The sequence below is a fragment of the Phycodurus eques genome, chromosome 22 (assembly GCF_024500275.1).
Source record: "Phycodurus eques isolate BA_2022a chromosome 22, UOR_Pequ_1.1, whole genome shotgun sequence".
NCBI lineage: Eukaryota > Metazoa > Chordata > Actinopteri > Syngnathiformes > Syngnathidae > Phycodurus > Phycodurus eques.
Genome location: NC_084546.1, coordinates 7,705,324 through 7,721,844, shown reverse-complemented (window position 1 = coordinate 7,721,844; position 16,521 = coordinate 7,705,324). Strand labels below are relative to the sequence as shown.

General features: G+C 44.1%; 1 protein-coding gene across 9 annotated transcripts in view; it reads right to left on the bottom strand.

Annotated features, from left to right (window-relative positions):
• sox5 (SRY-box transcription factor 5) overlaps nt 1–16,521 on the bottom strand; it is an 80,338-nt gene that overhangs the window by 18,790 nt on the left and 45,027 nt on the right. For 6 of the 9 annotated variants that reach the window (XM_061667655.1, XM_061667658.1, XM_061667656.1 and 3 more), the window contains 3 exons: nt 11,375–11,501; nt 8,607–8,692; nt 2,050–2,208 (listed from right to left, as the gene is read on the bottom strand). In XM_061667655.1, the coding sequence (XP_061523639.1) occupies nt 2,050–2,208; nt 8,607–8,692; nt 11,375–11,501 (372 nt within the window). The remainder of the gene's footprint in view (nt 1–2,049; nt 2,209–8,606; nt 8,693–11,374; nt 11,502–16,521) is intronic. The other 3 variants (XM_061667657.1, XM_061667664.1, XM_061667662.1) reach the window with 1 other exon arrangement.

The window sequence follows — 16,521 nt, the reverse complement described above, 5'->3', positions numbered from 1 at the left end:
ATAATAATAACACATTTTGATTTTTTTTTTAAAGGAGCAATTTATTGTGACTAATATGATAAGTGATCCATGGTACTTTCCAATGAACTAAAAGTGCTAAAAAGACCTAAAAAGGGTTCATGTATGTTATGAACATATTGCCTTTACCAATTTATATGGTTATTTTGTAACATAGTATAACATTGTCATTGTAGAATGTCTCGTTTGTAATGGTGTGCTTAGGTTTTCCGACTAAATCCACATAAGGACAATTTGGTCTTCTGTGCAGCAGGGTAGGAAAGTGTGTGTGTGCGTGTGTGTGTGTGTGTGTGTGTGTGTGTATGGATGGCTGGTCAAGGTCCCAAAGGCTGACCACATATTCACTGAAATCCACTTGGATTCCTGCCGCCACTATTGGCCAGCCAGCTGAGAAAATGGCACAAACAGCAACACGTCTACACTGCGTTGTGCTTGGTTGACGTGCTGAGTTTTTTTAATTCATTTTATTTATTTTTTAAATCAGGAAAGGTGATTGTTTGGTAAGAGAAGACGGTAAAGAGGCAAACTCCAAACAAGAGGGGGACCATGCACACGTCACATTAAGACAAACATTGACAGTGTTTGTGTTGTAAAACTAGAAAAAGCCAACGTACATAATATACCCCTACCTAGGCAATTAATGCAAATGCTGCCTGTAATTGTGTCTGTAATTCTTGATATGATTTACAGCAAATGTTTGTAATATAATTAGGATCCTCTTGTAGAGGTTGAGCACAGCCAAGGATGTAACTTGGCCAATTTTTACTGAACCGAGTGGGTGGAGGGGGTGCGGCATGAGCCAAAAAAAGAACTAATTGAATTTTGGGGCTGTTCCATTCACCAAAAACACACAAAAAAATCAGCCGACTTTTCTTTCTTTTTTTCTTTTTTTTTTTTAAATAAATTCAATTTGGAGGAGGAATGCACTCAACAAAATGCCCTTCGTGATCATTTATTTAACACAGCACTGTACTTTGTACTGAAGCTAAAGGGGGTTGGTAATTGGATTTTTTTTTTTTTTACACTAATATCTTTTACTGTACACTCTTTTTACAGTAACCAGACTATAAAATGTGGATTTATTTGCTTATTAGGGACCTAATTCATGAGCTGCACCTTTTGTTAATGCCTACAAATGTATGATTTTTATTACGGGTCTACAGAGGCTGAGACATGACATTGGATTATTATTATTATTTTGTAATAGTGGCCATAATATAGATATAATTTGTGTACGAAATACTAATTTGCAAGTTTAATAGCATTCCCAAGAACAATTTGGATGTCTTGGCAAGCAAATGAAGCGCGCCATTGCTAGAAACTGCAATATGCGCTGTCCTTTACCTTAGCGTTTCTTTCATTCAGTATTATTATTAGTAGTAATCATTGTCCGCTTTAAAATCTCCGAAGAATCACTTTTATGGTTTGACCTTATCTTAATAGTGTTGGTTTTATTCTATTTTTTTTCTCATCTATGTTTTTACTGATTCATTTTCTCTTGTATTTTATTTCGTATAAATTGCTCAATTTTATTTTGTTCATTGACTGCTTTTATTGTGAAGCAATTTGTTTTTAATTTATTTTTATTTTTGTTTGAATAATGTTTTTTGTTTTTTTTTCAATTCTTTTGTGGCCACAAATTAGTACCGTGTTTTGTTCTCACATTATAGCTATATTAGGGCACGTTTACTTTTTTTTGACTGGGGATCCATTTCAAGTGTATTATGAATCAAGAAAAAATATCTAGTTATGTGAAAAAAAATATTTAATTTTGATTATTGGCTGTAGATAGCAAACCTGGGATTAAAAATATATATATTTTTAAAAATATCATTTTGACATTCCGTCATAGGCTATTACGGCCACCTAGAGGACACAGGAGTCTAGCCTTGGGAGAGGTCTATCAATTCCACTTTTTGAAAGAACAAATTGTGGAGAAACACTTTGGAACACCTTGAAAATATATTGATCCTGCACATTCACTGGCTTTTTTTCGAGTATTACCACACAAGCGCACTTTCTTGTGTTTACCTTGGTCTTGTTTGGTTGCGGGGAGCTGCGGCCCTTGTCGCTCTGCGAGTGTGTGTTGGTGGGCGGGGAGTGCGTGCCCAGGTTGGCTTGGGACGCCAGGCCGTGCTGCTTGGCCCCGGGGGAGACCTGCATGGCCGCCAGCTGAGCCGCGTACAACTGCTGCAGTGTCAGGAGGGAAAACAAAACAAAAAAAGAGGGGGGTGGACGAAAAAGAAGACGGGGCAAAAGGAGTAGAAAGGGGCAACATGAATAAATGAATACCAGAGCGCGCACAAACAAAAAAGAAGAAGAGGCCAGCTAAAAAGCTCAATAAGAAAAGGCCATTAGTGGCTGGGCTTGTGTTTGTGCGACACAGCAAGGGACATCACTGCTCCCTCCCTCCTTTTCCTCTTTCCTTCCCCCCATGGGAGCAGTGCTAACAGCCTCTGTGACAGGCCCAGAGATGTCCCCTCCAGGTGCATCGTGGGAGAAAGGGAAAACATTGGGGATATCGAGGTCACGTCGCGTGTGTTGCTCAAGGTGGAACCCAAATAAAAAAAAGTTGTAACTCTCCACTCTTTTCACTCTATTTTTTGCTAATTAAATACGCTTTATGAGTAGAACAAAACACAGCTTCCCACCATTATCTACGCATTTAATTAAACAGCATTATATTGTGGGACTATTTATGTAATAACAGTGAATAACACTAAACAGTGTCTGGCCGGTGTTTGCAACAACTTGGAAGAGGCTTCAGTATGCCTCGTCTCTTTCATGTGGCTTAATACAAATCTCCAAGATGCTGCTTTTTTCGACGAATTGTCGCTCCCGCTTGTGAAGAGCAAGAGCGCGCTCGCTTTTGCGGGAATGAACAGATGTATTTTTTTTAAAATAGTTAAGATTGTTATTATTTATTTCTGATTTTGTTTTCTGGAAGGCTGTTTTCTTCTTCCTTCGTCTTCTTTTTTTTTAAAAAATATATAGTTTAACTTCCGTCCTTCTGTTGGGGCTTGGCGGCCAGCCACCGGCGTCAAACAAAGGCCGGTTTATGCAAATGGCCAAGGAAGAGATGCTGTCTTTGCTATTCTCCTCTCTCTCTTTCTCCATCTTTCTGTCTGTTTGCAGCTCTCTCCGTCAGCCCCGACAGCCGCCGTAACTCCCGATCCCCTCTGCTGTCTTGATACAGACATTTGTCTCTCTAAAGACAAATAGGAGTGAGTCAATTGAGCTGGCATGAAGCGGGGTAAAAAAAAACAACCAAAAAAACTGTTTGGGAGAAACTCATATTTGAATGGGGTATAATCCACTGTCTGTCACTGACAATATACGCTGGGAGTTCGTCACAGCTTTACGAATAAGAGCCCAGCACGCAGGCAATAAAGGTAGGAGTGAACGGGTGCGTTCACAGCTATGCATTATAAATGACAAAATCCTCGTGAAGGGGAGCACGGCGAGGTAGTGGTTAGCATGTCGGCCTAACAGTTTTGATGTTTAAGCCTTACTGTGTGGAGTTTGCATGTTCTCCCCATGCTTTTGTGTGTTTTCTGTGGATCTTCCTGTTGTGATTGGGAGTGCGAATGGTCGGTTGTCTACAAGTGTATCACAATCGGTTGCCGACCGGTCCACGGCGTACATCACCCCTCGCCAAAGGTCAGCTGGAAAATGCTGCAGCCATGACCCTAATGATGTCCTTATTAGCAGTATTGAAAACGGATGGAATGGAAATTGGAATTTGGATCAAACCTGCTTTTCTGTTCCAGTTTCTGGCTACACTGACGGCTAGTAAATGATTACAAGTGTCTCGATGCATTTCAACATGCTAAATTTGAATTTGGATCAAGCCTGGTTTCACATTACAGCTTCTGACCCTGGCCTGTATATTAAGTAGCTAACATATTACTTTCAAATTGTCAGATAGATTTGATTTTTTAAATTTTTATTTATTTATTTATTTATTTATTTATTTTATACCCAATGCACTCCGTGTACAGGTTTCCATTTAAACTGAATGAGAACAACAAACTCGTCATTAAAAGTATGTCAAAAAGTATAGATGACTTCAGTGACTTTTATTGTCAATAGATGCTTGTGCGTTTTGCTAATACATCCCCGCTTGGAGTCGCAGCATCTGCTGCTCTTCCCGACTCAGAGGGGAGGGAGTTTAATTGAGGACCACGCGGTAGACAGGAAGCGCTGCCACCGGTGTGCGCACCAATGGGGGGGGGGGGGGGGGGGGTTGCAGGGTCTGGGGGTGGCTTTTCCTGGAGCGGGTTCTGGCTGTCCTGCGACGAGGGCCAGCTCGCTGAGATCGGATCAGCCTCAGCTTCAATTAACTGCCCTGTGTGGCTCGGCACCCACTGAGGTGGCCCCCTCCTCCTCTGCCCATCACCCTCCCACCGGCCACACCCCCTAGCGAGTGGACCACAGGCGCAATGTGTGTGTGCGTGTGTCCTGCCATATTCGGACCAGTGCTTCAAAGGCCGCTTTATTTGCAGACTGAATTGAGTTCCATTACAAGGCCAGCTCCCGTCACTCAAAGCTTGCTCAATGGGCCGGCGTGCAATCATACACACACGCACACACACACACACACACTTGCACGCACACACATACGCAACAGAGGGCAGAGGCACTGCCGAGTACGCCCAGAGCGTCGCCACAACGGCGTGCATGTCAACAAACAGGAAGTGACAGCGCAAAGCCCCCTGGGATGACTGGAGGAGCACAAGCGCGGTGACACACACACACATACACACGCACACACACACACGGTGAATCAACAAATAAGACGGGGGAAATGCAATCATAGTTGTTGGATAAGAATAAGGAATTTGAAATGTCACTCCTCAGACGCACGTGTGTGTGTGTGTGTGTGGTGTGTTTGAACTGTGACAACCATCTCCTCGCTTTTTTGTTGTTGTTGCTTCTAATCCTCTGCAATGGCACATCTGCATAGACGTGTGTTTTTGCGTGCGTGTGTAAGCATGTCCAGACTGAGCACTATTGACAAGAGCCCACAAGGTGTCATGCGAAAATTGACCGTGATAAGTCTTTCGTTTTACTACGGTGAACCCCAATTCATTGCAAGGAATATATTTTTATATAGTTGTATTCCCCCACCCCCCACACACACACTTGAAACACATTTAAATTTATTACAACACACTTTTCAAACACATAGTAAACAGATTTAAACACACCGCATCAAATGTATAGGAAACGCTCCATGTATTGTAGTGTCTGTGTGTTATGATAGATAGATGATAGATGTTTAGATATGTCCCTTTAAGAGGCGGGCCCTAATGTTGGGATATCGCGAGTCTGCGTGTGAGTGTTTGGTTGTGGGCTATGGTCAACAGCAGCTGCTTTGTGAGTGTGCACGTTGTGTTTGCGTTTCACTGTTCTCCTTGTGTTGAATAAATGACTGAAAAGTGCATTGGCTAGTGTGGCTCTCCTTTCCCACAGGCGAGGGCATTAAACTAAATTTACAGTGAACCCCCGCCTCATCGCCGTTTGACATTCGAAAAGTCGATTTCTTTCCGCTGTTTATGTGCTCAGGCCAAAGCCATGTCTAAGATCAAATACTGCTTTGGTGCCATCTTAGCAGCGATGTTACACTGCGTTGAGGATCTTCCTTTTCTCAGGCCTCGCTAATTCCCCATTACCAGCGGGGCTTCACTGGACTGTAAAAACCCATGAAAATGATCATTATCAACCGCAAATTTTGATAAACCACAATATAGCAGGGGAACACTATTCTTGTTGTGTGCATTGTATCGCTTGTCAACTTAGTTGTTGGCTATCTTTTTGAGCGTGCGTGTGTGTGTGTATGTGTGTGTGTGTGTGTGCGTGCGTGCGTGTGTGTGTGTGTGTGTGTGTGTGAGATGCTTCGTGGTCAGTAATCTGCGGTTTTAGTCAGATTACCAGTTACCCACTCGCTCTTTGTCGTCAAGAGTTAGCCGGGCGCTTCAATGAGGCCGCTATTGTTGACGCGGACACTGAGGACCATTGTGCGAAAACTTCTAATGGATTCCTCTCTGTCTGTCTTTCTGTCTGTCCCGCTTCCTGACCATCTGCCCGCTAATGTGGAATTTTCGTGCGTGAAAGATGAAAATAGAAAAGAAGAATGCGGCAATCCTAAAGATCCACAAATGGACGGTCACTTGAATCTACGAGGGGCAGTCAAAAAGTAATGATTCCAATTTTTCTCTATTTTTATTTTTTGCCATAGAAAGACAATGTACGCATAGAAATAAAGCCCAAAAAGTGTGGATTTCAATACAATCGCACTTTTTCTCAACACCGATTTGTCCATTGGTGAACAAGGGCATGTATCCCAGCCTCATAAAATTCAATGGACTGCACTTTTTTTTTTTACAGTTTGATTAACTTGTTCAGAGAATGCTGAACTCCTCCTGAAACTCCTTCTTTTAAAGGTCCAAAAAGGTAATAATCTGATGGGTTATGGCCAACGGAACTGATGACATCACAAGCTCCTTTGCTTGTCAGGCAGGTTACTCAAAGCAGTTTCTAGTTCTTCGCCTATGATCCTGGACTCCCACTTTGTGATTGTGCTGTAGCCTATTGCAGCTATAAACTCAAATAATAAATATAAAGTGGATGAAATACCGCTCCATGTATCATCAAATAAAAAAAAAGAGCATTATTAAGCAGAGTTCTTGATACTATGTGATCTTATTCGAGTTTGTAGGTGTACCAAACAAATGCCAGTGCCAATGTATTGATTCATGAAGCTATTCTACCACGCGCTGATTGATTTCCCGTTTGCTGTCTCTCATGTATCTTTTGTCAACGTCCCTCACGGTTCCCTTTCCCCGCCCGCCTGTCTGTTGTCAGCCTGTCGTCCATTCCTCCGGTGTACAGCGCGGTAATCCAGGACAATATGTTCCAACATCTGCCTCTCCATATGATGCCTGACCCACGCCATTGACCCTCTTTAAGCCGCACACACTCACAATCGCACACACAATTCTCCTCTTCGTCCACCTTTTCCGCGCATCCTCGCTTCTCGCTTCCCTCCCGCCAAAGTGCATTTGTATCTGCGGGTTTCGCTTGTCCTTCCCTGCCCATTTGTGTGGATAATATCAATAATATCAAGGGTCAATAAGGGAGTCAGATTTATACAGTCTAATGCACGTCACACTCATCCCCCCCAGATTAAGATGCTAAATGCCAACCTTGTCCACTCAGTTGCCTTGAAAAAACAGCGCAGGATGCGGCGTTAAGCTGCCATTGAGTGTGAGAACGACTCCCATTTGTACTAACGCAGAAAGAGCTTTAAATCGTTAGGAGATTAATACATTCTTCTCAGAACGTCGGACCACTCTAAGGATACTTTCCTGTCATTATTGTAGCTTTCAATGCGTTCGCTCTAAAAATCAGGGCAAGGGGTCGGCATTCCGCACTGGTTCCCCTATTTACGTGTGATCCGATCCAAAAGATGGCGGATTCTTGTTTTATTCATATGCGTCTGGATGTATTTCCACACCAAACAACTTATTTTATTTTCCGCCTTATCAATTTCTGGATCTCCACTTATTTAATTAGTGCATGTTAATTTCATGCATCACAGACAATATGATTTAGTGCTACAATGTGAGCAATATACTGTAACTAATGATAGCGCTATTATGGCTTGTGGGTTTCTTTCTCATCGGAAAATCATATTATGATAAACAAATTACAGTAAACTGTGATAATGGCCCATGAGCTATTTTAGATGTACATTATTTACCAACCACGACACAAGGCCAATTATCCCAGTGTAAAATTGCACTAATGAACAGCGTCAATCACAACTGAGAATTATTATGTTTGTAAATGCAGGATTCTTGATAGACCTATCTATCTACAGTGTAAGCACAAACATGTATCTTGTTGCTACGGTGACCTAAAGACCAAAGACCTCCTTATCAAATGCAATGATCCCAAAAGAAATCCTCCCATATTTAGACTTGGTGAGCCCGACCAAATCTCTGACAAAGCCTTAATCTCAACGTGAGTGTGTGTGCGTGGGTGTGAAAGTGTGTGTAAACGTGGATGGATGGAAGATGTTTTTTTCTTTTCTTTTTTTTTTTTTTTTTTTTTTTGGGTGGACAAAGCTGAGATTTTAAGTGAGTCGGAACACGGAGGAACATATGGACAGCTAGATTGCAGCAGTGATCTGAGGACATTATTCCCGGGCTGAACACACACAGTCATAATGAAATCAGCGGTGGCGCTGGGAAACGTTCGCGCTGATAGAATTTCACACAGCTTTGCTATTTCTTCCCGTAGTGCTTCACATATGGGCCCGACGCCGTGTTTGGACTAACAGGTGCGCATGTATTGTACGATACTACCGCTTGACCTTATTTAACCCGAATGGGTGAGCTGTCTATAATATTGTATCACATTTCTATGGGATCACTTCATGATGAACATTTTTGCTTGACGTTCCATAATGACATGGCGGTACCCTCGGGGTCCATTCATGTCCCTCTAGTTTTATTCCCACTAATATAGCGATAATTATTGGATTCAGAAGATGGAAATCTCATAGTGGGTGACCTCCATACCTGGAGCTGAAGGGGTCCCAGGCCAGGTGTGGCTGCAGCAGCTGCGGCCATTGTGGTGGGGATGAGCTGGAGAGGGTACGGGTCACCTGTCCAAAGAAGATCATTTTAGGAATGAGGGTGTCTCTAAAGTTGGCATCAAGTTCACGTGACTCTTGGCAAGCGCGTCAACATTTGGATGACAAATATTGGAGCTCATATTGCAGATGTTATTTGTCAATATTCCAATTGGATGAACAGTCCCTCGATGGATATTTAAATTCACGATTAAGAGGCAGCCTTCAATTTTGTAAATTCCTGTTTGATTCTTGTTTATTCCTATAATTTACCAATAATGTAGAACATTTGACAATTCCCAGAATTTTGCAACCTCAATTATCGGTAGCTTTTTCTGTAAGTTAGCAAGAACACGAAGCAAACACAGGGTTCACTGGTAGCTATTAAATCCCTGTTTTTCTGCTTGCCCTCAACCCACATGCAGCTGTTAAAGCTGGCCTTTGTGCACGCGGTCCTTAATGAAAAGCCTGATTGTGTGTGTCTTCCTCCCCTAATACCCCCTGACAAAGAGCGGTGAGGTGAGGGGATTTTGATAAAGCGGGCCGCGGTGTTGTCATTAAGAGCTGCCACCACCGATTGCACCAATCTGCTCCCGTTTTCTTCATTTATTCGGGAGGGGGGGCCTCAACTGTCTGTTCTCCTGCTCCATTGTCATCACCTGCACTCAGTGGACACGCCATTAGCTACACCTGCACCACCTCATGACATATTATATTACAAGAACCACAATGGCTCATACTGAGATCCATCCATTTTCCAAGCCGCTTATCCTCACGAGGGTCGCGTGGAGCGCTGGAGCCTATCCCAGCTATCTTTGGGGAGGAGGCGGGGTACACCCTGAACTGGTTGCCAGCCAATCGCAGGGCACATTTAAACAAACAACCATTCGCACTCACATTCACACCTACAGGCAATTTAGAGTCTTCAATCACCATGCCTCCTCGTACTGAGATGTATTTCTAATATAATGACGCTTTTGTGCGGTTAAAACAAGGTGACCGAAATACTTCACTATGAGGCTGTGCGGTCTGATTGTATGTTATCGTTATTGGATATGACGTGCACATGTACCTAATTGTGTGGCCATTCTATATCCTGCCAGGGCTGATGATTGAGGAAAAGAGGAAAAATGGACTTGAATTAATAGTGATGGTGACAAGTGCAGATAGCTGTAATTACTCTGCAAGAGTTGAAGGGGGCTGCTCATGTACTTAATTGTCATGCAAAGTAAATCTGAATGTGTACGTAATGAAGCCTCTTTGAAAAAGTGCTTCTTCATTGCAACCTGGGAATGTTTTTTAGGGGTTGAACCCTCATAACCATTCTCTTGGCTGCATTACTTGTAAGAGTGCCTGTGGACAGTAAATGTGCATGTGTCCTGGCATGAGCCAAAATTTCCTTTCCTGACATATTTTCCCATATAACGCTGGTCCTAAAATATATTTCTTAGAGCCTTCCCCCCCCCCCCCCTAAAAAAAAAAAATATTGGAAGACTTTTTTTCTTTTCGTCGCTCCCCAGACAAAGGTGAGCCCGACTAATATTTGTGCTGCTCCTGTTTGCTTCAGTTTGTCCAATTGTAAACTACATTAATACAATAGTACAACACTTCCACCTGAAATTTTTTTAATATGATTGTGTAAGGCAGCATGGTAGTGTTCGCACGTCTTGCGTGTTCTCACCGTGCATGTTTTTATTCTGGGTACAGTATCCCCTTGCAATATCGCAGTTCCTTTTTCACCTTTTAAGCGATCGTTTTTATGGGTTTTTACAGTAAACAGGCAAGTTCAGATTTAGAGTTGCGTGCCGTCAGTGTAGTACCAGCACAGAGTTCTACTGGAATGGATGCATCATAATTAAGAGCAGAGGCAGAGAAGATCCCCAACTGACTCCAGTAATATTTGTGGTTCCCACAGAGCAGGGAGAACACTGTAAAAGCTACACAGTATGGCCGTCTGCTCTGTTTTTACGTGTTGCTGTTCTTCAAGTAGAAATCGTTGAAAGGTTTAAAATTACTGTGACATCTATGCTAATTTCTGTTAGCCCATCTATGGTGTTTCATATTATATGTTAGCATTAAGCTAGTGGACTTTCGTCAGACAAAATGACATGGTTTGGTTGAACATTTCGAACAGTTTCAATATCCAATATTTGATTCTCTTTTGTTTCATATGTCAGTTTTACGGTAAATGCGGGGTGGGACGCTATTTGTGGCAGGATTTATTTTTTGTGTTTGCAAATGCATCCCTGGCTTCCATGCTTGCGCATGTGTGGGCTGCGTTGCAAACCCGCTCTGGCTGTGTCCCGTGTTAATGTGAAGAGAACCTGGGGCAGGTCACATTACCACCCTCCCCCAAACCCCCACACTTCACTAGTCCCCCCCCCATGGAGCATTTTATTCCCAGCATCCCCTGGCAAGTGCCCACTTCTCTCTCTTTCTCTCTCTCTTTATCGTGGTAAACAACACATTGCCACACAGCCGGAGCGTGATAGCCAAAAAAAAAAAAAAAGTCATGTTGCTTTTATAAATCAAAAAATAGAAGACAAATGGTCTGAGCCAAGAGGAGAAAGAATGAGGGAGATAAGCAAATGACAAGGGTGAATTAAGACAACCAGGGGTATTCAAAGTCTGGCTCGGGGACCTCAAGCCTACAGCATACAACTAAATATAAACCATAAGACCTGTTTATTTTCCATGTATATGGATGCCACTCACTGCAGCCGGGTTTGTAGTTGAAGCCAGGGGGCATGAGGAAGCCCTGCTGGGCCGCCGCTGCCGCAAGGGTCCTCTGGTCCGGGGGGAAGACGGGAATCATCAGCGGCGGGAGTTGGCCCTGGACCTGCTGAGGATGCAGGGAGGAGAACGGGGGAGAACGTAGGAGGGAGAGTAAGGAAAGGAAGGGAGGAGGGTAAAAGAGGGCGGAAACGGGTTGAAACGTGAGCATTGGCTGCATGTAGCACAGCGCACACTGCAAAACTCAAAATCTTACCAAAAATATTTCTTATTTCTCGTCAAAACTAATCTGATTAGAGTTAAAATAAGAGTCATCACATTGGCTCGATAGCTACATCATACATTCAGGCTCATATAGATCATCAGACACACACACACTCTTTCTGGAGTGTGGACAGTTCTCAGCAGCTGGCCTTTTCCTTGTATTTGAAAGATGATGATGTTCCATTGAACACCGCTAGACACACACACTCGCACACTCAGACACAACCATATCGGCAGCCTCTTCGGCAGAGAGCCATGCGACTTCACAAGGTTTCAGAGGATTTTAAAAGGAGAGACACAGAAGAAGAAGAAGGAGAAGAAAAACTCCTCCGATAGGGCGTCTTTGGCAGAGGAGCCAAGAGAGAGCGGAGGAGAAGAGACGGGGGAGTCAGAAAAAGAGAGAGAAGTAGGAGACAGATGGTTGCACAAAGCAGCGCGCTGCCAAAAACAACGCACAAAGGCTCGTGTGTGTGATGGACGGACGTACAGTTTGAGACGGAGAGATGGGAGAAAGGTGACTGAGGGACGACGAAAAAAAAACTGCAAGCTGCTTGTATGGCGAGAATAGGAGAAATATGAGAAATTAATTCACACTTTCCCTCAATTTAAACAGTTTAGCTGTGCTTGAAAGTGAAGTAGATAAAGTCACAAAGTGTGAAATTTCACTTCGCTTTCTGCGAGTTTACATCAGCAAAATGATGTTTCCGTAGGTGTGCAATGAGTAAAGAGAGCCCATTTTGCTCTGAGGTGTTTAGACCTTTGACTCCGTCCTTCCCCTTCTCCGCCACAGTCGGCGCTTTGACGCCGGTGACATCCCTGAATAGGATAATAGGCAGGTAAAAGCCGTCTGATGTGGAAAATGGATGTGAAATGGCGGCGCAATCATAAAGATGCGCCGCCGTATCATCCAATCACTTTTGAGTGATATGGGCACCTGAAGTGGTTGTTTCGTAGTAAAACACTGTTTTATCTGTGAGAGTGTGTGTGTGTGTGTGTGTGTACAGTAAATGCTGTGCGTGTGTCAGTGTGTGCCTCCTCCCTCTTCTTCCTCCCATGTGTCGGCATGCCAACAACAATATAATCAAACTATCCCAGCTCAGGGGAATAGTGGTCTCTTCAAGCGGCTCCTTTTTACACTCCCCCGCCACCCAAAAAAATAAAAAACAATAATTACAACACCATTTTTTTTTTTTTTTTTTGGTTAACCAGAAACCATGCGTCGCCTTTGCGCGATCAGAAAGCGAGAGGCGTTCCAGCGCGGCGCTCGGACAGGCCCCCTGCGGGGACGAATCACAGGCAGAACAGTTCCGCTTTGCCTTTCAGGCCTAATTGGACATATGCTGGAGTGGAGCTGGCTAGGGATACTGTAATGCGCCATAGGGAGGAGGAGATAGGAGATAGGAGACAAGGAGACACACAAACACACGAGCGGGCGACTGACATCTGCGTGGCTTTTCTTCCTTTCTTTGCGAATCAAAATATCACATAAGATCCTTAATAGTGTTCTCGGCTTCTCGCCTCTATCTCTGTCCTCTGTAATCGGAACACATCAAAAAAGGCAGCGTACATTAGGCAGACATGAATCACTCGACAACGCTGGTGTACAATGCATGGGATTCTCCACAATGGGAGAAAAAGATCAAGCGGCAGAGAGGAGAGGAGAATCATTCCCAAGCCATATGTTGCTGTAATAATAGTCGACTTAACAGCTGCTGGGCTGCTCAGCGGCACCACACACAAGGCAAAGTCACATGGGTCAAGAACCAGCGGATCCTGGATGGGCGAAAGTATTGGGACTTGGTCCCGATTTTGGAGTGGACTCCACTCCTTCAGTGGATATCTTGGGTGGGGTTGAGCACGTCAGGGCTCTCCAGTTCTTCCACTGCAAACTCACTCGAGCTGATGGGTCCATTGCAATTTTAAAAACAGAATGTTGTCATCAATTAGTCCAACCCCTGGCTAAATAACTGATTGATTAAAATGAGCGTCCCAAGACTCCCCCTTTCATTCCCTCTCATTTAGGATCCTTAACATCTTAAAAATGAATGAATGAGATCAGTGTTTCCCAAACTTTATTGAGCTAAGGCACATATTTTACAAGATAAATTGTATGAATATATTCTCAGCACTCTGTACTCTTCATTCCGTAGCGTTTCTCTTTATTGCACTGCTTCCAGTACAGCTATGTGGGCGATACATTTCAGATTACAGACTGTGCTGCCATATAAAACCCAGGACCTTCACAATTAGTAGTGCTGAAAGATGAAATTTCAACTCTGTCAGCAACAGAGCTGTTTCTTTAACCAATCAGATTTCAAATTCACCTCACAGGGCCTTTGGGGCCAGCTTCAAAGCATTTTTAAGTGCTCGTCTTGGTTGGTCAGAGCAAGCTAAATTCGACTAGCAAAGCACATCTGTAGTGATCTGCACACATTAAAACATTCAATAATCAATCAAAAATGGTGACTGTGGGGCATTTTATTTCGTTTTGTGTTTTTGTCGCGTTATTAGATACAATGATTTTGATCTGCTCTAGATGATGTACGTTGCATGTTGCATGCTGTGACATTGTGTTTTTATGACATTACGGTGGTGATATTAAGAGTTGGGTTAAGTCCCCACTGAAGGCCCAGGTACCAAATGTACAGAACCACCACGACGCACTGCAATACCTTAAAGTCATTCAGGAGTTCTGGAACAAGAAGGAAAGGACTCTCATAAGAGTTTGACAGAAAGGAACAGAGACACTTGTGTGAGAAAGCCAGGCCGCATCTATCAGACAATCTCCACATCTTTGCGTATAAAGCAAAAGGCACATCTGAAAACAGCAGGCACTTTGGGGAATAACACTCGTCGGCTTCTCTTGCACATCAGTCCCAAAGAGAACATGAAAACCTTACAACGGCACAGACAAAACATCACACCGCTGCTTCTGTAGACTCGGGGCGGCATTGAGAATGAGGAGCTTTTAATCTTGCCAACCCCTCCTCCACATCCAAAAGCCATCAAACAAACAGAACTCCTCTGAAAGAAACACAAATGGACAAATGAGAGCCCGTCAAGAGAAAGCATCTCTAATCAGTGCTAAATGTTTGCAAAGGAAAGAGTATCTGGAAAGAAAGTGAGAAATTTCACAGGGCCACGGAGGACAGGAGGAATCGTCTTGGCGAGAGAAAGTTCTCAGTGGCAGATAGAGTGAACAGAATGAACAAGAGAGGGAGAAGGCGGCGCGGGGAGCAAGAGTTGAGAATAATTGGCAGCGAGTGGAGACGGCGTTCACCACGCGCCAGGCGGCACAGCTTGAACTTAAAGCGCCGTCGCGGCATAATGAAGATGTGGCCGCTAATTAACATATGGGGTGCGAACCAGGTTGGTTGGCACGCGGCGCGCGGCGCAAAACAAAAAACAAAAACTCCAAGGTAAAGTTATTATTGGGGAGTAATTAGCTCTGTGAAGTTAATGCGCTGAACAATAGCTGCCAGTGCCGCACAATATGGCCCACATCTGAGCGCGCGAAAAAAGAAAATAGCCCCCGCTAAAGTGCCAGTCCCTCAGCTAAAATCTGTTGGCGGCCATATGCTCTGGCAATTAATGCAAGACCTAGATGACCTTTTGCTGAACAGGGGAGAGAACCAATAATTAATTTGAAGCAAGAGAGCTTCTAATATCACTCCATTACCTTTCCGTGTATGGACGACGGACTATTCTGTTGTGACATGGGGGCCAATTGCAGGTACATTGACGGACCTTTTACAGAAACAGTAGCTTTATTACGGGACTCCAAGGCATCTTTTCCAGGGCCAAAACGATCACAGATCACATATACAGTCGAAACACAGCTTTTCACACTCAGGACAATATAGGGTCTTCAATGAACATTCATATTTTTTGTCATGTGGGAGGGAAGCTGGAGTACCCAAAGAAAACCTGAGCAAATAAGATTTGAAACCCCAATCTCAGAAGTGTGAGGCTGATGTGCTAACCACTCGATCAACGTGCCGCACATTGTACCCCGAAAGAGAGGACTCTGTGTGCAAGGAAAACCTACGTTGCACCAGTCGCTGTTTAATGGCGGAGATGAGACAATTATACAGGCGATTGAGTTAGCCGTTTCACTACGATTATTCTGGCCTGTGCAGTATGTGTGAAAATGAATGAAAGCCTTTGCTGAGCTTCTGACCACACCAGGTAGTTTGAGTGATTGAGTTAGCAACGTGGGTTAGCCTTAATGGACAGCTTGTTAGTCGCTGTCGCCGGCGCGTCTGGCCTCTCTTAAACCAGTCAAAGCATCAGGTGGCTTTACTCATTTTACCTTTTTTTTTGGTTCCCCTCTCTCCCCTAAACCCCCTCTCTCCCCTAAACCCCCCACCCCCCATAAGGCTTTCTTGTCTTGCCTCTAAAGTGGCAAGCGAGCACGCTTGATGAGATGAAAGACGAGGTAGACGGAGGGAAGTTGAGACGCACTAAACTGTCAGTCTTGCTCCGCTGACTTTTTGATTCATTCGCCGCGGAGACGTCCGTGTCCCCTCATCCCCGTGTTTCGATACAACGTTGGCTTCTATTCTTTGGGCTCTCAACATAAACCGCAGACGCTCCGCAGGTGAGCGCCTTTCATCCCCGCTGCGCTTCCCAGCACGGCGGCCACCGGGGGGAGCCTCGGAGACAAGTTGCCTAATTAGAACGAGAGAAGACGAGAGGGAACACGCTCACCCTTTCGAACTTAACAAGGAGGCCCCTGGTAGGGGGTGCGGAGAGAAGCATGTGTGTCTCCCTGCGCACACATGGTCACGTTTTGGCTTAAGAATAATACTGTATGCGTTGAATCGTCTTAGAGTGCACAAAGTAAGGATCAGTTTTCCCCCCCG